Below are 21,747 nucleotides of genomic sequence, written 5' to 3'. Positions count from 1 at the left end.
GTTGGTAGCTTCGAGAACACTGTCCAACCATCTCATCCTCTGTCGTCCCCTTCTCCTAGTGCCCTCCATCTTTCCCAACATCAGGGTCTTTTCCAGGGAGTCTTCTCTTCTCATGAGGTAGCCAAAGTATTGGAGCCTCAGCTTCACGATCTGTCCTTCCAGTGAGCACTCAGGGCTGATTTCCTTAAGAATGGATAGGTTTGATCTTCTTGCAGTCCATCATAAACAAATGGAAAAAAGGGGGAAACATATTTCCTCTTATGCTTTCAATCTGTACCAAGAAAGCCCCTCCACAATGACATAGGTGTGTCGGAGGGCTGCACTTCCTCCCTTGTTTAATCAAGTCTGAATTGATACCCCACCCAATCGGAATGTTCTTTTTCAGCAGCCCCCCAAAGCACTCTGTGATGGTGGGCAGGGTGCTGTGAGGGTCCTATATACGCCATGTAATTTGAAGCCAAACTGCTCGTGAAGGGGGAGCGGAAGACCTCCAATGCCTTACACTGTCATTCTGGATACTGTAAAGAGCAAAGATACGAGGATGCTTTTCTTCAGTGACTCTTATGAGAGTTGAATGGATGGGGTGGGATCAGGGGCGTAGCAAGGGGGGTGCGGTCTGCCCCGGGTACCCCCACTGAGGGGAGTGACAAAATGGCGGGTGGCACTCACGGTTGGGCTTGCAGCGCGCCCGCAGGTTCCACTCTGTCCACCCACTGCCTCCCCCCCCAGCTGTAGGGTGGCTGAGGCCCTGTGGCGTGCCCTGTCCCAAGGGTGGGGCATGCCCCGTCCCATCCCTCCCTAAGGGCGCCGCCCCCCATTCCTATTGGCACCGCGCCTCCCGCCCCTATGCTGGAGAGGCTTCCTCTGCCACTGGGTAGGATCATATTAGCACAACCTTTGCCAACCTGGTGCTCTCCCAGATGTTTAGGACTACAAGTCCCATTATCCCCAGCCAGCCAGCATAGCCAGCAATCCAGGGATTATGGGAGTTGTGGTCTAATAAAACTGTTCTAAAGTGAAAGGGAGGACAAAACCTTTATGTGTTGCTGTAGATTAGTTGAAGGTTTCTTCCAGCTTCTGAGGACTTTTCAGTGGGGCGGCGTTGGTGGACTTGAGCCCCCAAATTCTGCCCTTTCTTGCTGTGATCCAGAGAACCGGCCCCATCTGCCTGAACCACTGTACAAATGAATTATCCCTGGGTTTTGTGTTCACTGCTGTTATTGTTGCAGAAGGGATGTGCGAGGTTGGCGGTGGCGGTGGGTGGGGGGAGAAGATAAACGAGGAAGAAAATCAGATGCTCTTTGCAAAGCTATATATGGTGAGAACAGTGGCTGATTAAAAGCAGAGGTGGATGGCAGTTATGTATTAGAGAAAGAAGATGCACTTATGGTAATACAGCTCAGCTCCCAGCGTGGAATCTCTGCATGTTTTATGCAGCACATGGAAGGTTTAGTTGAGCAGGCAAGGAAGAAAGGGGGAGGAGAAGTCAGGAGGGCCTGGATCTATATCAGCCTTTCCCAAACTGTTGCCCTCCAGGTGTTTTGCACTACAGCTTCCATCAGCTGGCTTGGGCTGAAGGGAGTTATAGTAGTCCAAAACATCTGGAGGGGGGCCATCTTGGTAGAGCCTGACCCCAAGTTTTTCATCTTGGTTCAAGGAAAAAATAATAAGTAAAGGAAGAATTCCTGGGTGCCAAGATCCTTGTTTGGGGCAAGCACTCTTTGGTGTGAGAACCGCAGCAGAGATTAAAAATGGCAAAATATGCAACAATGTAAAGGGTGGAAATATAGGCTGTTTGACCTTTAAAATATGCCCTTGTGAATCCCAAAACTTCCCTCTTCCCTTATCTTTGAAAAAGACCACGTTTGCTAAGTTAAAGATGGTTTACTTGCAAACTCTCTTAAAGTCATATTGATGTGTTTTCCATACAGAGTTCAGAAAAAGTGGCACAGGCAAAAAAAAAAAATTGGCTTAGTTACAGAGTGGTGAAAGTTCTTAAATTATTGGTATAGTGGCTTGTGAGAGCCATGTGGCGAAGCTGGAACAAGCAGCTTAGCCTCTTCACACACTGAGCTCAGGTAGACTGGCAGGGGGACAATAAGCTTGATTACCTAGCCCCCCCCCCTGCAAGATGAGCTAAACCTGGCAGGACAACTTACTCTCTGGTCTTAACCCCTTCATGCATTAGTTAGACTTAAGCATGGTGGTTATATGAGGCTGGTTATCCCACATCATCTTTGCTTATCCCACATTTTGAACAGTGGTGAATTGTGTCCATGAATAACAGAGGGATAGCTGGTGGTGATGAAGTCTTTGTATGAATACTGTACGTTCTCTTTGCCTGGTGCCCAAGATCTCCCTTGAGTGAATGGCAGGCCATAAACTTAAAACATGATAAAAGCTGGTGGCTTTTCGTTTTGAGGGTCGATGCTTATAACGCTGGCAGGGAAGACTTGACTTTTTACAACTCGTTTAATTCTGACTGCCTCAACGTTCCTCCTCCGCTGTTGTATGGCTCAGTTTGCTCATTATCTGTCTTTCGTCAGCCTTGGGAGTTCCTTTGCGGCCAGAGAGATTGCCACCTCTTCACCCACTCTCTGGCAATAAAACTCAAATATTATTGCTAGGAACCGAAGGAGATTTTCAAGTGGCAATAAAATACAGTAATGGCAAATGGTGTTTTATTACCCAAATAGTACAGCGTAAGCCACTGAGTGTATTTTTTACCTCTTCTCTGCTTCTGTGGATTTAACGCGATACCATTTTGTGGGATTTGCCACAGAGAGATCTGGGAATTGGCCGTGCTAGCTGAAGCTGATGGGAGCTGGAGTCCTAAACCCCTGGGGGGCAGCATGTTGAGCTACCCCACCTTACACCAAGCCTTGGCAAGGCTCTCCACCAGCTTTCTGCTGCTGAGCCAAAGGCTGGAGAGGTCAGCTGACAAGGGACTGGCTGGTCCTGTTAGCATTCAGGAGGATGCTGAGAGGCGCTGCTTTTCCGTGAGACGGCTAGATGAGGACACAGGCATGTGCTTATGCAGAATGAGAAGAGGTTGCTTGATGGAGGTAATCGAAGCAGATTAATAAGCAATTGGCTGTACTAGAGACTTAGCAAATATTTTCCTCCTCTGCAGCAATTTCCTAATGAATCCTGGGGTCCTAAAACAAACCAAATTCATTCACATCATAAAAACACACAGTACGCAACAGTACTCAATTTTTAAAAAAGTAAGTAGCAGTAAAAAACTTCCCATGCGTTTAAAGCACGTGTAACACTCATTTACAATAGGTGGATTTCTCCAAAGTCCTGGGAACTATAATTTGTTTAGGGTTCTGGGAAATGTACCGGTAGCTCTGGTAAGTGAGGGAAACTACAATTCCCAGGATAGGGGGAATTATTATATATACTAGTGTATTTCAGCCCATTCAATAACAGGTGCTAGAACATCCCGGGGTTCGGGTGGGGGGAGGGAGAAGCAATCCGATCCTCTGCTTCTCCCTCCCCCCGCCTGACAGAGACAAATGCCGGCTCTGTTGGGCGGGGGGAGGGAGAAGCCGAAGACTGATCGGATCTTCTGCTTCTCCCTCCCCCCCACCTGACAGAGCCGGCAACCCCGCAGCGGGGGCTTTTCGCCGTTTGCCTTCCCCCCCAAACTGTTTAGTGCTTGATAGACACTTTAAAATTGACTCAGGAGTTGGGCTCAGGATCCCAACTGACTGTTCTTAGCACAGAATGGAAAACAGAGCAGCGGGAAAAGAGTGATGGAATCCTGAACAGTTTTACTTCACACTGTAACATTTTGTTGCAGGTTCCATTTCTAATGACCATTGGCTTCTCCCATCCCCAAGTGAGAAATGGATCAAAAGTAAATGCCATCCTTTTGTATTTTCAGCATGTGCTTGGCTTATTTTGCTTCCGACTTCCTCTTTTCTTTTAGGACTGTGTGCAGCTAAATCAATATACGCTGAAAGATGAAATTGGAAAGGTGATTATATTGTTTCTATCTCCGCAGATCTGTTGTGTGAGTATTTGGGCTGAACCTGGAATTTGTACCAGCCCAACACATTTGTGTGAGAATGAAGGTTATGAAAGGTCAGCTAGTAAAGCAACACCCAGATTCAGCCCTCTAGTTCAGAGGCCACCAACCTTCTGGGACCAGGGAGCACATTTCAGATTTTGAGAGAGTGCTGTGGGTGACAGTCACAAAATCACTCCTGGGAAGAGGGTGGCATGACATAATGCAAAATACCCTCAATGTAATAGCTTTAGTCCTTGTGTTTTGCTTGGTGTGATTCCTTTCCCTGCAGAATCATAGAACTGTAGAGGTGGAAGGGTCCCAAGGGTCATCTAGTCCAGCCCCCTGCAATGCAGGGAGGCAATTTGTGTATGTTTTGATTTGGTTGTTTTGTATTTCCGTAGGGCTCCTATGGGGTTGTGAAGCTGGCATACAATGAAAATGACAACACCTACTATGTGAGTAACAGTCTCTGAGCCGGGGGGGGGGGGGTGGGCAGTTGACGGCAATGGAAGTGGGGAGTCCTTAGGGAACTCTTCAGCACCTGTTGCTCTCTTGTTCCTGACCCATTTCTTATCATCAAAGTTTATATGTTCTGCTCTTCAAAGCTCAAAGTTTTCAATCCAGCTGGATTAGAAATGCAACTTTACTTAACTTTTAAGAGGGTAGAATAGAATAAAGAGGTTTGGTACATGTTTTAAAAGGATTGTATGTGAATATTTCATAAACATAAATGTCTCTAAGAAATATTAGTCTATTAAGTTGCCAGGTAGACAAGTTGGCCCTAGCGCTTCTGCTTATTCAGGTTGCCAACTTACTAAAACCATGTTTAAAAATACAAAATGCTTTTTAACGGTGACACGCTGACCCTTTCCTGTGTCATCTTATTGCGTGTGTGCCTGTGTGGATTTCTCTTGCAGGCAATGAAAGTGCTTTCCAAGAAGAAGCTGATGAGGCAGGCGGGATTTCCACGTAAGTGAGGACTAAAAGAATGTGCTGTCCAAATGCTTGCGTTGGCCTTTCCTAAGGCTTTGGGATAGGGGAGGGCAACACAGTGAATGAATGAAGTGGGGAGAGAGAAGGGTGGATCTGTCTCCCAAGTATTTATGCTAGAAGCACAGCGGAAGATCATCCCCTTTGCATGTCGATCATCCCAGGTTCCGTCTCCAGCATCTCCAGGCAGGGCTGAGGCAGTTGAAAACATGGAGAGCTGCAGTGAGTCAGTCCAGACAGTTTGAAGCTAGATGGACCAATGTATACAGCAGCTCCCCATAACCTCCCTTTTGTTGGCGTCTGTCTTGAGAGACAATGGAGTGCGCCTTTGGGGGTGAAGTCAAAGCACAGAGTTAGCAGCACTGAAGTGACCTCCCTGGGGTGTAAGCCTGGGTAGTGTGCATGGAGGTCCTGGGCTGCCCAGATGTCAAGACCCCCCCCCCTGGCCTCACTGATGTGTTCCAAAGGAAAGCAGAGCAATATATTTGGCACCAGCTTGGCTGCAGGAGTTGCCAGGAGACATACAAGGCACCATCTTTAGGCACTCACACTCTGGATTTGTGGAGGGTTTACTCCTGAGCCTTTTCTTCTCCCAAAGATATCCTGCAAGGCAGCGGAGGTTTAGGATCTGAGTATTCCTTCTCCTAGATGGGTTACCTTCCCAGCTTGATGAGCCCCTTCTGCCCCAATAATCTCTGAATGAGATAATTATAGTCAGTGTTGTTGTTTTTTTGTTTAAGGTGCTGATACTCTCTGTTGTTGTTTAGTCGTTTAGTCGTGTCCGACTCTTCGTGACCCCATGGACCATAGCACGCCAGGCACTCCTGTCTTCCACTGCCTCCCGCAGTTTAGTCAAACTCATGTTCGTAGCTTCGAGAACACTGTCCAACCATCTCATCCTCTGTCGTCCCCTTCTCCTAGTGCCCTCAATCTTTCCCAACATCAGGGTCTTTTCCAGGGAGTCTTCTCTTCTCATGAGGTGGCCAAAGTATTGGAGCCTCAGCTTCACGATCTGTCCTTCCAGTGAGCACTCAGGGCTGATTTCCTTAAGAATGCATAGGTTTGATCTTCTTGCAGTCCACGGGACTCTCAAGAGTCTCCTCCAGCACCATAATTCAAAAGCATCAATTCTTTGGCGATCAGCCTTCTTTATGGTCCAGCTCTCACTTCCATACATCACGACTGGGAAAACCATAGCTTTAACTATACGGACCTTTGTCGGCAAGGTGATGTCTCTGCTTTTTAAGATGCTGTCTAGGTTTGTCATTGCTTTTCTCCCAAGAAGCAGGCGTCTTTTAATTTCGTGACTGCTGTCACCATCTGCAGTGATCAAGGAGCCCAAGAAAGTAAAATCTCTCACTGCCTCCATTTCTTCCCCTTCTATTTGCCAGGAGGTGATGGGACCAGTGGCCATGATCTTGGTTTTTTTAATGTTGAGCTTCAGACCATATTTTGCGCTCTCCTCTTTCACCCTCGTTAAAAGGTTCTTTAATTCCTCCTCACTTTCTGCCATCAAGGTTGTGTCATCTGCATATCTGAGGTTGTTGATATTTCTTCCAGCAATCTTAATTCCGGAAGGGCTGGGTGAATATCGATATATTGTGGGAAACCAGTTTGAAGTGCATTTCACGATATTGGTTTCATAGTTTTGCACGTGACAATATATAGCTCAAAACTGGTTTCAAGTCCATATCGTGATATTTGTTTCATAATTTTTGACCTGGCAATATATTGTGAATCATGATGTGTGTTGTGCAAAAATCACAGTATGGGGAAAACCGTGAAGGCAGCCAATGCCTCCACATGGCCCCGTCCTGATTTCAGACATTGTGATATATATCACAATGTTTAGCCATTGATATATCACAGTGTTGAAAACCAGATATCGCCCAGCCCTAGTTCTCACCACGAAGTTGTTACAGTAAGTGCCACACTTTTAACATTTGCGGGGAGGGGAGGGTGCCTGTACTGCGAACCCCTTGAGTACCCCCACAGAAAACCACTGATTGTAATGTGCTGTAGATGGTGCTGCCCTTGAAGACAGTCCAAAAGCTGCAATAGTGCAGGATGGGGCCACCAGAAGCATGATTCGGGAGGATCTGCGATGGTTCCCTGCTGTGCTTCTGGGCCCCATTTTGCTTATGGTGACTTAAAGGTAAAGGTAAAGGGGCCCCTGACCATCAGATCCAGTCGTGTCCGACTCTGGGGTTGCGGCGCTCATCTCGCTCTATAGGCCGAGGGAGCCGGCATTTGTCCGCAGACAGCTTCCGGGTCATGTGGCCAGCATGACAAAGCTGCTTCTGGCGAACCAGCGCACGGAAACGCCGTTTACCTTCCCGCCGGAGCGGTCCCTATTTATCTACTTGCACTTTGATGTGCTTTCGAACTGCTAGGTGGGCAGGAGCTGGGACCGAGCAACAGGAGCTCACCCCGTTGCAGGGATTCGAACCGCTGACCATTTGATCAGCAAGCCCTAGGTCAGCGGTTCCCTAAACCAAGCATGGCTAATCTTTTGGCCCTTCAGATGTTTCTGGACTGAAACCCCCATCAGCCCCAGCAAGCATGGCCTATGGCTAGGGATGATGGGAGTTGCTGTTCAGTGACATCTGGAGGGGCGAAAGGTTCCCTACGCTTGTCTGAATGACTTGGGACGGAAATATTTGAAAGAGCGCCTGCCCACGTCTTAATGTCTCCTCAGGGAGGCTCTTCTCAACATTTCAGAAGTGGGAGGGACATATTATGTTGTGACATGGGAGAGGGGCCTTTGCCAAGGTGGTGCCATTCTTCTTTGGCACTGATTTTCTTTGCTTTTGGGAGCCAACTGAAACCACAGCTAATTCATTAGGTTTTTTGTTGGATGTTAATAGAATTAGCCAACTTGCAGAAGGATGAAGTAACTGGGTTATAAAGACAGATTTAGAGGTTGTGCTGACTGTTGTTCTATTTTGTCTTCTGTAATTGCTCTTCTGGCTTACATGAATTTGTTGGTCCTGTTTTGTGCACTGGGTTTTCATCTTTTGTAACCCACCCTGGGAATCAGTGGGCCAGAAATCAAATATATGAAAACATCCAGCCCCCAGCCTTTTAACAGCACCCCACATGTGCCAGCCCCCTTCACCCTCCAACCCTCTATGTGTTTCCTTCTTGTCTTCCACAGGCCGCCCTCCTCCTCGTGGTGCCAAGCCCCCTCTAGAAGGCTTCTGCCAACCCAAAGGACCCATTGAGCAGGTCTACCAAGAAATCGCCATCTTGAAAAAACTCGACCACCCAAACGTAGTGAAGTTAGTGGAGGTGAGAATGGTATTGCACCAGAAATGTCAGTGCAGTTCCTGGGCGTAAGGGAGGAGGCAGAGTTACTCATCAGCAGAAGGTGCCAGCCATTTTGATTAATCAGATTGAAGCAGGAATTCAGGGCATTAATACCTCCCCCTCCCTGAATTATGGAACATCAAGAACCTTAATGTATCGGTATACTGCATCGCTGTTTTTAAAGTAAGCTAGTTACGGGAATCTAGATGCATGCGCTACACCTCACTTGTTCTCTCTCTCTCTCTCTCTCTCTCTCTCTCTCTCTCTCTCTCTCTCTCTGACAGGTGCTAGATGACCCCAGTGAAGACCACCTGTACATGGGTAACCAACTCCTCTTCCCATCCATTTTGCTATGCACCTCCGAAAGAGGCTCCTTCACTTCCAGTCTGTGCAGGACAGTGCAGAGGCAAGCAGCCTCAATGGCACAAAAGCACTAAAAATGTACCTGAGATAGCTGGTGAAGTCTAGAGCAGCCTTGTATTGAACCACTCACTTGGTTGCCATTGGCGACCAGGAACCCCAATGAGACAGCTGGCGGAGGAAGCAGGACGGAGCTCTCCATTTCCACTTTGTTTCTGTGCTGGATGGAGAGGAAGGAAAGCCCCTTTCTCCATGGCCAGTATCAAAATTAAAGCTGTATCTGACATCGCCTCCAGATTTCTCATCCCAGATGAGATCCATCTGCTGTGTTTTCTTTCCCCTTGGTGCAGAGAGACAAGTGTTTTCTAAGGTTCTAATAACCTTCCTGGGACCCAGGTGGCGCTGTGGTTTAAACCGCAGAGTCTAGGGCTTGCTGATCAGAAGGTCGGCGGTTCGAATCCCTGCAATGGGGTGAGCTCCCGTTGCTCGGTCCCAGCTCCTGTCCACCTAGCAGTTGGAAAGCACACCAAAGTGCAAGTAGATAAATAGGGACTGCTCCGGCGGGAAGGTAAACAGCGTTTCCGTGCGCTGCTCTGGTTCGCCAGAAGCAGCTTTGTCATGCTGGCCACATGACCCGGAAGCTGTCTGCGGACAAACGCTGGCTCCCTCGGCCTATAGAGTGAGATGAGCGCCGCAACCCCAGAGTCGGACACGACTGGACCTGATGGTCAGGGGCCCCTTTACCTTTACTTTTAATAACCTTCCTACTTTTATGGCAGCTCAGATGGATATGGCCCAGCAGCACTGGGAACCCCAGGCAGGTGTTACAATCCAGGGTTGGATAAACAGAATATGGCCGTATAGCCCAGTCCAATAAAATAACCAGCACTGCAGGCCAAGTTGAGGAAAGATAAGCCATGGCTGCTTTATCTCAAATCAGTCGCCTCCTGTCTTCAAGATGTTTGGAATGATTGAAGATTGTGCAAGGACCTAGGTGTCATTTGGCCAGAAGTTGTGATATGTGATTCTTGCGGTGTGCATCTTAGGTGTTCACAACAGTATCCCATCTGGTGGACAATGCTAGTTTTTTTAACTTTTCCCACAGTTGATTGGACAAATACAGTAAATATCATATCTTAGAAAAACAAAAATACAGAGAGATAGCAGAGGAAAGGTAGATCGCTCTGTTCCTCTTGGTAGAAGACAAATAAAATAAAAGCCTGCTTAGAACCACAATCCTATGCTTTAATGCAAGACACGGAAACCAGTGGCCAACCTCACAGGAGGATAGTAAATTGTTTTGCACACTAATAATGCATTGCAGGGGGTTGCGCTAGATGGCTCTTAGGGTTCCTTCCAACTTGACAATTCTATTATTCCAGTTTTTGTCAGCACCATTTTCAAAGCTAAACTAAAGATTCTCTAATGGACTAACAACAGCCCTATACATGTGTCTGTGTATGCTGTAGACTTGTGCAGTCTTGGGGGGAGGGTGGGGTGGGGAGCAAAATGCACACTTGTTTGCTGCAACGCTCAATTTTCTACCCACTCCTCTTTTTCTAAGCACAGAATGGGACTTGATGTTAAGAATTGCCCATCCGTGCCTATAGTACTCAAAGATGTTTGGTGCGCTGCCTACACAAGTGGCCACTTCCAGATGGAAGAGAGACTAAAATAGATCTTGGGCAGCAGTTCAGTATTTTCTTCTGTGCTCCATCTGGTGTTTGTTTCAAGTTAGTTTTTTTTTAAATCAAAGACTTTATAAAAATTAATTTTTTAAAAAGCATAACTGATTATTTGGACCATCCTTCCAGGGCCGCATTCACCAACTTGGTGCCCTCCAGATGTTTTGGACTACAAATGTTCGACTTGGTCACCAATTTAACTGAATTCCTCATCTTTCTAACTTTCAACTTGTACAGAAACAAAAAATGTGTATATTACTTACATCCAGTTATTCCTTCAAGAAACTCGGGGCAACCTAAGATTGATTAATATAAAGGATGGGGACTCTGTGTCCCTCCAAATGATGCTGGACTACAACTCCCAGCAGCCTCTGCTGCGTGAGCAATGGTCAGGGATGATGGGAGTTGCACTCCAGCATCACCTGGAGCTCCACATTTTCCCTACCCGTGATTTATACATAATGCCACATCCTAACCCTTGTATATACACTGCTTCATTAGTTACTGTCTGGTTTATGGTATGGCAAACCATCATTTGCACTTGTTCTGCAGAACAGAATCAAACCCTGATTTGCAAGCAGGGTTTGCAGGACAATTGCAAACTACAGTTTAACAGGCTTGTGGTCCCGGTTTGCAAAGGACACACAATCATTTAAATGTAATGGTAAACTTTGGCTTTGCTACATGCCAGGAGGTATTGCGTTAGGTGAGTTTGTGAGAGGAGAGGAGGATGCATGCAAAGGGCTAATGCCGATAGCACCAAACCCTGATTTGGTACTAGGTGTGAACTGAGCCTTATTTAGCCTCCTCTCCAGACACTGATCAGTCATGACCTCATAAGCTCTCAGAAATGTAAGTTGTTCTTTTTGATGCTGTATTTAAAATTTGAGATTCTGCTGCCATTTTGCTGCCTGGAGAGTTAATGATTTAAAAGGCAGGATTGTTCTCTCCTGGTCGTATTCTCTCCTCATAACTAATAACCGGTCTCTTTTGTGTTTCAGTGTTTGAACTTGTGAAGAAAGGGTAAGATTATTATTGTTTATTAATTTATACAGTTCATTGAGATACAGGATGTATTGCAGAGCAAGCAAGAAGCACTGTGGGGGATACAGTTTGCTGCTCCAAGGACTTTGCAGTCTATCCTCTGGCTTTAGGACGACCCACAGAAGCCCCCCCCCCCAATCCTCTCCTTTGCAACTTTACTTGCCTTATATCTGCAAAAGCTTCTCCCCCCTCCTCCCTCTGGCTGCATCAAGCTATTTCCTTTTCCTTCCCCAAATCACTCTGCCTGTAAAGCCTTTCTCTATTCCTAGAATTCTGTAGCTGGGGTACACTCTGCAGAATTGAGATGGATGAGTAAATGTATTTAAGGCATGCATATACAGTACAGTATACCACTTTTCAGGCACATCTCAAAGCTGTTTTCATACGATTGTTACACCAGTACTCATGGATAAAAAAAGTAATTGTATTAAATTATGCGCCGAAGTAACCAGAATCCTGTGTTGAGAAAACAAATTCCTGGCCTGCAGCTCCCATTATCTCTGACCATTTCCCATGCAGCCTTGAGATGATGGGGAGGTAGAGTTCCACAACATCTGGAGGCATAACATTGGTTATGTACAGTGCTTTTTTTCTATTTAAAACAATGTTTAGGGGTACTCTCATTTTGACTCAAGAAAATCAGCATTTTAATACAGTAAATGGACAAAAGTACAAAGATCCACAAAATGTTTAGGGGTTGCGTCCCCCCCGCCCAGAAAAAAAGCACTGGTAATGTAATTTGCTTGGGTTCATACATGTAAATTTGTCTGTTCCTCCAGAACAGGCATAGGTAAACTCAGCCCTCCAGATGTTTTGGGACTACAACTCCCATGATCCCTAGCTAAAAGGACCAGTGGTCAGGGATGATGGGAATTGTAGTCCCAAAACATATGGAGGGCTGAGTTTGCCTATGCCTGCTCCAAAAGTTATGCTCGGGAGCCCCACCCCCAGCTCCTGAGGCTCTGCAGATTTAAGAGCTCTGGGTCCCTCAGGCATTGGGAAGGGATCTTGAACTTGGGACTCACCAGCGTAGTATCTTGCCAGAGGGGGAGATTGCCAGTGTGCTGCACTTCAGTGCCATCTCTGGTCAGAGGCTGGTATCGCAGCTGCCAAGTCTGCAGAACCCTAGTGACCCAGTGGATTAATAAGGCAGAGGCTTTGAGGGGTTCCTGAGCAGTGCTTCCAGGGGACCCCTTGCCCTGTGGAGGGTCTGGCGCATCCTCCGCAGACTCTGTATCTGGTTGCAGGTCGGGGCCTCCAGACCTGCCCAAAGTCTTGTGTTTCACCTTCTCAGGCCTGTGATGGAAGTCCCAAACCTGAAACCTCTGACTGAAGACCAGGCACGCTTCTATTTCCAAGACCTGATCAAAGGCATTGAATATCGTGAGTTCCTTTGGCGATGTTTTAGCAAAACGGCGCAGAAGGGAAGGGCACGAACATTTAATAAATAACAATACTGGGGGCGGGGGGGCACCCATGTTATGGTCTTTGTTTGACCCAGGTGACGCTGTGGGTTAAACCACTGAGCCTAGGGCTTGCTGATCAGAAGGTCGGCGGTTCGAATCCCTGCAACGGGGTGAGCTTCCGTTGCTCGGTCCCAGCTCCTGCCAACCTAGCAGTTCAAAAGCACATCAAAGTGCAAGTAGATAAATAGGTACCGCTCCAGCGGGAAGGTAAACGGTGTTTCCGTGCACTGCTCTGGTTTGCCAGAAGCAGCTTAGTCATGCTGGCCACGTGTCCCAGAAGCTGTCTGTGGACAAATGCCGGCTCCCTCGGCCTATAGAGCGAGATGAGTGCCGCAACCCCAGAGTCGGACACGACTGGACCTGATGGTCAGGGGCCCCTTTACCTTTACCTTTATGGTATGTCTTCTTTTGTGTTTTTATATTGTAAACTGCCCTGTGATCTTCAGGTGAAGGGTGGTGTAGAAATTTAATAAATAATGACAATACTATTAATTTGTGGCTGTAATCAGTAGAGCTAAAGCTCAGGTAATTTATGTTCAGCTTGAGGGGTTGTGCCCTGTGACAGGAGGAACAATGAAATGACCATGTGCAGAGTTGCACCCTTTCAGTGCTGCATAACTATCTCAGACTTAGTCACTGTGCTACAGTAGCTCTTTTTCCCCAGGCTAGGGACATAGTCATTTAAGCCCCCAAATCTCCCTCAATGTTCTATTTATTTTAATTATTTAGAGCATTTTTACCTCATTCTTCAGTCAAATAGGCTCCCAGTTTAAATGATACAGATCCTGCCTGAAAGCTTACAATCTAAAATACACGCCACAAAAGGAAAGAGGGATGAGGAGGAAAGAGGGAGGGAGCAAACTAACCCCTGAACACCGAAGAAAGGGAGCAGGTTCTATGCATCCCTTGAGCCTTCATGCTCTGCCAAATTCATGTCTCATCTGGTCTTTCTCAACAGTGCACTACCAAAAGATAATCCACCGGGATATTAAGCCTTCCAATCTTTTAGTTGGGGAAGATGGTCACATCAAAATAGCCGATTTTGGCGTGAGCAATGAATTCAAAGGGACGGATGCCCTGTTAACCAACACCGTGGGGACCCCAGCGTTCATGGCACCTGAGACCCTCTCAGAGACCAGGAAAATATTTTCTGGAAAGGTATGTTGAGAGGAGAGTGTGTATTTGTATGCTCATTTAGACCACCATGGCATGTTCTGTACTCTCTGGAAGGAACCAACCAAAAATTAGGTTGCCTGAAATGACTCAAAGTCCAGTGTACTTTATAGCCGTCACAGCAAAGATGGCCTAGCGGTTAGAGCAAGGGTGGGGAAGCCAACCCTTGTATGTCAGCAACCTCTGGAAGGCAACAGGTTCCCAACTCCTGGGTTAGAGTGTCAAACTAGGACAGGGGGAAACCCACATTTAAACCTCCATGTGGTCACGTTCTTGTCCATTCACCTCCCTTGCAAGATTGCCGTATGAATAAATTTGGAGGCGGGTGAGTGGGAAAAGCAAGTGTCGTACTCCTGGAGGAATCATAGACTCGGCATCGGTATTGGAGGTCCTCTAACAATTAGATTAAAATTCCCACCCCACTATGGATATTCTGGTTCCAACACTACTAATTTGGAGAGTCTGGAGGGTCAGATAGCGATGCCCGGAGAATCACATTTCCGCTGCCCCCCCTGCCAGGCCTGAGGTTCCTTACCCCTGCAGCAGTTCATTTTAAAAGCTTACCATGTTATTTTAAAATAGAAAAGCAATACAAACATAGAGTTTTTGGAGGACTCATGTGTTTAATCTCTGCCTTTCTCTCTCCCCCTGTCCCTTCTTCCTAAGGCTTTAGATGTTTGGGCTATGGGGATCACTCTCTACTGCTTCGTCTTTGGGCAGGTAAATGAGCTGCTTCTTTACCCACATTTTGGATTTTAAACATTTTGTTGTTGTTGTTGCTTGTTTGAAACGTGTACCTGTCATGGCTGCTTCCCAAAGAATTATGGGAACTGTAGGCAGGATCAGAATGCAGAGGACTCCCCAATTTGACACCCCTAGTCCTGCCCCCATGCTCACATTTCCATGCTAAATTGATTTTATGTCTGTAATGAGAGATGCTCATTAGAGGGGGAGAGGGGGAGGAGAATGAGGATATTTTATGTTGTGAACCACCCTGAAATCTACAGATAAAGGGTGGTATACAAATCAAATAAATCAAATAAAATAAATTGATAACATTCTTAGGAGGCAGGGAGACCAAGTTCGCCGTTGCGTTATAATCTCTCATTGTGTTTTTTTGTTCTTCCAAGTGCCCTTTTATGGATGAGAGGATTTTGAGTTTGCACAGCAAAATCAAGAGCCAGATGCTGGAATTTCCTGACCAGTGAGTATATGCAGAATCACTATGTTTATGACTACCCTAGCCGGGGGTTCACAAAGACACTCACCGGTGAGGGCGTCCTGGATTCTAGCAAACTCTCCCCACCTCTCCTTCTGGACCTGCTGAAGGGCAGGAGTCTCCTGCACGTCACCTGGAACCTTGGAGGTGCTTCGCTGCTTGCCAAGCCATTCCAAGACTTGGTGCGGTAGGAACGAGTCTCTGTGTGCCTCCCTCGCCCAGCACATATATAGGGTGAAAGACAACAACTTGCCCCCTCAGTACCTCACAGGGGTGGGACATATTCAACAGCAGTAAATTTGGGCCGGCTTCTAAGGCCTCTGTGTGTTTCCTGGGTTGGCACTCAGGTGTCTCCAACCGTGAAGACAGAGCACGGCTGATAGGCTTCAATCGCTTTCTCCTCCATAAATTTGTCTAATTGTTTTAAAGCCGTCCAAGTTAGCGGGTGCTGCTGCTGCCACCAGTGCAAGCAAGTTCCGGGTGCTGGAGAAGGTCATCGCTTGCTGAAGAGTTATGATTGAGTTGGAGCTTTATTTTATTTTATTTTATTGAGTGATTGATTGAATTTGTATACCACACTATAGTTATGTGGGGCACTCTTGCTGTGGTGGCCAATTGAGGCAAATAGGCCACATTTTTGGGAAGTGCTAGGAACACAGCCCTTGTTTTTATTCTCTCTGTCTCTCTCTCTCCCCCCCCCCCCCCATATCTAGTAAATGAGGTTCTCATTTGTATTTAAGTGGGTGGTCCCAGCTCCTGCCAACCTAGCAGTTCGAAAGCACGTCAAAATGCAAGTAGATAAATAGGAACCGCTACAGCGGGAAGGTAAACGGCGTTTCCATGTGCTGCTCTGGTTTGCCAGAAGCGGCTTTGTCATGCTGGCCACATGACCTGGAAGCTATACGCCGGCTCCCTCGGCCAATAATGCGAGATGAGCGCGCAACCCCAGAGTAGGTCACGACTGGACCTAATGGTCAGGGGTCCCTTTACCTTTACCTTTAGCTCAGTGGCAGAGGGACCCAGGTGGCGCTGTGGTTTAAACCACAGAGTCTAGGGCTTGCTGATCAGAAGGTCGGCGGTTCAAATCCCTGCAACGGGGTGAGCTCCCGTTGTTCGGTCCCAGCTCCTGCCAACCTAGCAGTTCGAAAGCACATCAAAGTGCAAGTAGATAAATAGGGACCGCTCCGGCGGGAAGGTAAACGGCATTTCCGTGCGCTGCTCTGGTTCTCCAGAAGCAGCTTTGTCATGCTGGCCACATGAGGTGGAAGCTGTCTGCGGACAAACGCGGCTCCCTCGGCCTATAGAGCGAGATGAGCGCCGCAACCCCAGAGTCGGACACGACTGGACCTGATGGTCAGGGGCCCCTTTACCTTTACCTTTTTAGCTCAGTGGCAGAGCATCAGCTTTGCATGCAGAAGGTCCTAAATTCAATCGCTGGCATCTCCAGGTAGTTCTAGGAATGTCCCTTGTAGACAATACTCAACTAGATGGCACCAATGGTCTGACTCGTACACAGCAGGAATGACCAGCTTATTTTCAAACCTACCTTTAGGGCTAGAGTCTTATTGTGCATTTGTTTGTTTCAAAAAGAGATGGTGAGACCAGGCCCTGTGCTTGTGAAGCAAACTACCTCCTCAACTTGTCTTGATATCTCCCCCCCCCCCCAGGCCAGACATTTCTGATGAACTGAAAGATCTGATCATGCAGATGCTGGACAAGAATCCCGAATCCAGGATCACAGTCCCAGAAATTAAGGTATCCCACAGTCAATTCAGAACTTCCAAAGAAATGTGATGCCCGTAACCTTATATGTCTCAGGTCCTTTTCTTTGGCCTCTGTTTTTTGTTGTTGCTGTTCTGACATGCTTATCTATGCTACCATTCCTGGTTGAGGATAATAATCAATTTTACAATGTCTACCCTTCCTTATGGGGGGACGCGGGTGGCGCTGTGGGTTAAACCACAGAGCCTAGGGCTTGCCGATCAGAAGGTCGGCAGTTCGAATCCCCGCAACAGGGTGAGATCCCGTTGCTTGGTCCCTGCTCCTGCCAACCTAGCAGTTCTAAAGCACATCAAAGTGCAAGTAGATAAATAGGTACCGCTACAGCGAGAAGGTAAACGGTGTTTCCATGTGCTGCTCTGGTTCGCCAGAAGCAGCTTTTTCATGCTGGCCACATGACCCGGAACCTGTACGCTGGCTCGCTCGACTCAGTCACGACTGGACCTAATGGTCAGGGGTCCCTTTACCTTTACCTTACCCTTCCTTATAGTCCAAGGTCTCTTAAGGCAGCTTACAAATGGATTTTAAAATTGCCATCATACCTGGACAGTGCACTGTTTTAAAGGGGGCACATTTTCCCAGCAGAGCTTGTTGGCAGGCTTAGGGTCAAAATGTGGGAGTTTTGCAGGAAGGGAAGACAATTTGCATTGGAATTCCACTGCAGGGCAGTGGGGCCTTGATCCTAATTCTTTCCCCCACCCCACTTCCCCAAGCTGCTCTAAGTCAGATAATCAACATGGGCAAAATGGGTTAGATCCTTCAATCTGCAGTCTAAATATAACCCACTCCCCCCTGCAAGAAAACGAAAGAAAACCTTGACCTGAAGAAGTGTGCATGCACATGAAAGCTCATACCAATGACAAACTTAGTTGTTCTCTAAGGTGCTACTGGAAGGATTTTTTTTATTTTGTTTCAAAAACAGAGAAAGAAACAGAAAGGAAAACACCGACTCCTCTCTTAAAAGTAGCTGCCTAATCGTTGTCTCCCACAGAAAGTAATGGACCCTCCCAGCTCTCACCTGGGGGGATTTCCCCCTACCTATCAAGTTTTAAAATTACAACCTGGTTGGTATTTCTCAGCTCACTTTTTCCTTTGGGTTGATCTTGTTCCAGTAAACAATATAAAGTTTCTGCATCTAAGGGAGGAAATCTTGATGTGTATTTTCTCTCTCCTGGTCATCTACAGTCAGTTAATTTATTCATTCTCATTATCTGCCAGGCTTCCCATAAACATCCATCTTTGTTGGGACATGAGTTGCATTTCCAGTACTTTGCCTTTAGGACTCTGGCAGTGAGCAATAAATTTCCAACTAGGTCTTCATGTCTCCTATTCACATTAATTTTTAAATATCCCAAAAGATAACAAGTTTAGTTTTAGTGGTTTTATGGTACCCAATTATTTCTCTAATGCTTTTTGGAATAAGCTGCCAGTACTTTTATGATCTTATGCAGCTCTCTGCCAAGGATTTCCAAGCACCTGGAGGAAGTTATGGAAGGAGGCAATTCTTGAGCTATCTCTGGGCCTTGCCAGGCATCCTTTTTATTGTGCATTCATGATGATCTGTGCTCATGATGCTCTCAGGCATAATTGTGCACCTGCATATGTTCTGGGGCAGCTATACTGATTGGTTTCCACTCGGTGCATGTCCTGCAATTCCTGCTGAAATCCTGTAACTTTTCATACCACAAATGGTATGTTCTGCCCCACTTTTGTTGTTCTGTGGTGCAAGAGCTGCCCTTCCAGATTGCAGTAATGTGGAACCACTGGAGAAGCATTGCAGAACAACTAAGAAAGCAGAAGGATGTGTGGATGGACCAGTATAAATCCACCCCTAATTCACTCTTACTGTGTGAATGGCAAAACCTGCAAAAATGACAGACATTGCTAGCCTGCAGGGATCAGAAGCAACACTTTGCCCTGTGCCTGGAAACTTGCCAGCATTAACTTTGAAAACCAATGCTATAAGAATATGGGCCTGATCCTGTGTGGCTCTTATGATCTAGTCCAGGATCCTGTTTCCCACACTGGTCAAGCAGATGTCTCTGGGAAGCCCACAAACGAGACCTGGGGATAGTAGCCCCCCCCCCGTGTTCTTGAGTTGCTGATACTCAATGACAGGCTGTGTCTGAGCCTGCAAGCTGGAAAGGCCCACTGTGGGTGGTAACAATGGCTAGCCGAAACACCCGCAAATTCTTCTAACCCAGTTGGGATCCACTTACAGGGTCACTACCACCATACAAATATATGGTTGAAAACAATGAAGGCAGGGGTCACAAAATGCATGTTTGGGTTAAAGGTGGGTTCCGGGCCTGAAAAGGTTGGAGGCATCTGAATTCATGGCTGTCGCCACATCTTGTGGTAGCAAATGTCATAGTTTTTAAAGCTTTGTGTGGTATCATCTGCCTGCCTGCCTGTCCATCCATCTTCTTGCATTTCTTTAATGTTCCTTCCTTCTGTCATGGTACCCAAGGTGGTGTTCATCTGGTACTCATCCAGGTCTGATTAGCCTTTAGAATGATGGTGGCCCTGCAAGTCTTGTTGTGTGTGTGTGTGGAGAAGTTTTTACTTTTGATAGTCCTGAATTCCCCGCCCTTCGCCTTCCTTGGCTCACCCCTGATTCTAGTATTCTTGGGCTGAATTCTGTTATGCTTCCTCTTATGTACTCTCTTTACCCCCTCTCAACCAGAAAGCCCCATTCTAACCAGCCCCTGGATGGTTTTGGGTTTCCCTTTTCTACACCTTCTCCTTTGACACCCAAAATGTACACTGTGTGCCAAGTGTGTCCAACACCACTGATCGGTATGAGGGCCTTATATGTGTTCCCCAGAGCCTGTTCCCGTTGACAACCCTGCCGCTATACTATGGACCAGTTCCAGTTGTCAAATGCGCTTCAGAGGCCCTGACAGCCTATTACAAGAAATTCAGTCTAGAAGCTACCATGGTTTGTATCTCAGTGTCTCAAACTGCAGTCTTAGCTGTGAATTGATTTATGGTAGCTGGATTTTCGAGGGATTCCCCTCCCCTCCCCTACCCCCATGACAAGTCCATTTTGTAAACCAGCTTCATAATCTTATTTTAAAATAAAGTTTCATAGTGGACTCCTCTGTCCTTCCAGGTCCAGAGGAAGTAAGTTTCTCTTAAATAATAATAATAATAATAATAATAATAATAATAATAATAATAATAATAATAATAAATTATTTATACCCCGCCCATTTGGCCGGGTTCCCCCAGCCACTCTGGGCGGCTTCCAACAAAACATTAAAATACAGAAATCCATCAAACATTAAAAGCTTCCCAAAATGAAACAATTATCGGCTTCTGCCCCACTTTTTATATTTTTACAAGAAGAGTCTCTGGGTCACCAAATCGTAGGGCTTCCCCGCTCTCCAGCTGTGAAATCAAGGCAATGTGTGGCGTTTCTCCCCCTTCTCTCAAACAAGGTGCACCCCTGGGTCACCAAGAATGGGGTGGAGCCATTACCGACAGAGGACGAGAACTGCACACTCATCGAAGTGACCGAAGAAGAGGTTGAGAATTCGGTTAAGCACATCCCAAGCTTGGCCACTGTGGTGAGTGAGACCCCAGTGCTGCTTGTGTGTTGGATATGCTGGGTGGGGTGGGGGGAAATTCAAAAGGGCATGTCTAACCAACCTATTTTTTAAATCTGCTCCAAGTGCCAGCGAGCCTTATTGGCTGAATTTGCAAGTCACAGCGCACCAGGTGTTGGAGAACTTTTGGCCCTCTTGATTTGCCAAACTACAACTTCCCCCAGCCCAAGCAAGCATGGCCAGTGGCTAGGGATGATGGGAGTTGAAGTTCAGCAAAATGGGGAGGGCCACAAGGTTCTCCATACCCTGCCGTAAGCTATAACCCAAGGGTGTCTAACCTTTTGACCCTTCTTTCTCACGCTTCCCAAAGCAGAAGCTTCTTTTCCCCTTTATTCTCCCAGCCCCCATATGCTTTTGCTGTGGGAAGAGGTTGTGCGCAGCTGCAGGGAGTGAGGAACAGAGAGAATTTATTTACTTTCTCCCCTTTGTTTTCCTCTCTGCTGGTGGCGGCAGGAAGGCTTGTGCAGCCCCCCCCCCGGATGCTGATCCTTTCAACCTCTGACCCGTATGCACTAGGTGGGAGAAGCAATTTGCAGTGAATGGAAACCACACACCCCTCCCTTGAGCAAGGAAGTTGGGGGTGCGCCTTGTTCCAGCAAAGGAGAAAGAGGGAGCCCCCTTTAAGCTCCCAGTGCTTTTTTAACACCTGGTTTTTTACCAAGCCCCCCACCTGACTTCATGTGGGGTATCTGGCATAGGTCAAGTGGGGGTGGCTTCCCCCAAAGGCCTGGTGGGTCAAGTTTGGCCTGCAAACCAAAGGTTCTCCTCAACTGATGCAGTATCACTTCAGATTGTGGGGAGGGGGGGGGTCCATGTTTCTGAGTCTTCCTCCTCCTGCATGTAGCTTGCTAGTACAACACGGGAAAAGCTATGTGTAGCCTTTGCCTGGAATGAGCTAGTTTTAAAAAGCCTCTCTCCTTGCATTAAGCCAGGCGTCCCCAAACTTCGGCCCTCCAGATGTTTTGGACTACAATTCCCATCTTCCCCGACCACTGGTCCTGTTAGCTAGGGATCATGGGAGTTGTAGTCCAAACTGTCTGGAGGGTGCCAGGTTCATGAAGGCAGCACCATATAAATACAGAAATACCGGTAA

The 21,747-nt window shown here is 47.0% G+C and overlaps 1 protein-coding gene across 8 annotated transcripts in view; it reads left to right on the top strand.

Annotated features, from left to right (window-relative positions):
• The window catches only part of CAMKK2 (calcium/calmodulin dependent protein kinase kinase 2), a 47,338-nt gene that overhangs the window by 19,819 nt on the left and 5,772 nt on the right, over window positions 1-21,747 (top strand). For 5 of the 8 annotated variants that reach the window (XM_035097988.3, XM_088659633.1, XM_088659632.1 and 2 more), the window contains exons 3-15: window positions 3,938-3,985; window positions 4,420-4,473; window positions 4,936-4,987; window positions 8,166-8,299; window positions 8,602-8,638; window positions 11,364-11,385; window positions 12,701-12,789; window positions 13,831-14,030; window positions 14,712-14,765; window positions 15,176-15,249; window positions 16,932-17,019; window positions 19,871-19,984; window positions 20,487-20,615. In XM_035097988.3, the coding sequence (XP_034953879.2) occupies window positions 3,938-3,985; window positions 4,420-4,473; window positions 4,936-4,987; window positions 8,166-8,299; window positions 8,602-8,638; window positions 11,364-11,385; window positions 12,701-12,789; window positions 13,831-14,030; window positions 14,712-14,765; window positions 15,176-15,249; window positions 16,932-17,019; window positions 19,871-19,984; window positions 20,487-20,615 (1,095 nt within the window). The remainder of the gene's footprint in view (window positions 1-3,937; window positions 3,986-4,419; window positions 4,474-4,935; window positions 4,988-8,165; window positions 8,300-8,601; window positions 8,639-11,363; window positions 11,386-12,700; window positions 12,790-13,830; window positions 14,031-14,711; window positions 14,766-15,175; window positions 15,250-16,931; window positions 17,020-19,870; window positions 19,985-20,486; window positions 20,616-21,747) is intronic. The other 3 variants (XM_088659635.1, XM_088659636.1, XM_088659637.1) reach the window with 1 other exon arrangement.

The sequence above is a fragment of the Zootoca vivipara genome, chromosome 16, assembly GCF_965207765.1.
Source record: "Zootoca vivipara chromosome 16, rZooViv2.hap1.1, whole genome shotgun sequence".
In the NCBI taxonomy this organism is placed as follows: domain Eukaryota; kingdom Metazoa; phylum Chordata; class Lepidosauria; order Squamata; family Lacertidae; genus Zootoca; species Zootoca vivipara.
The sequence above is the reverse complement of the archived record's forward strand: the minus strand, read 5'-3'. Positions and strand labels throughout refer to the sequence as shown.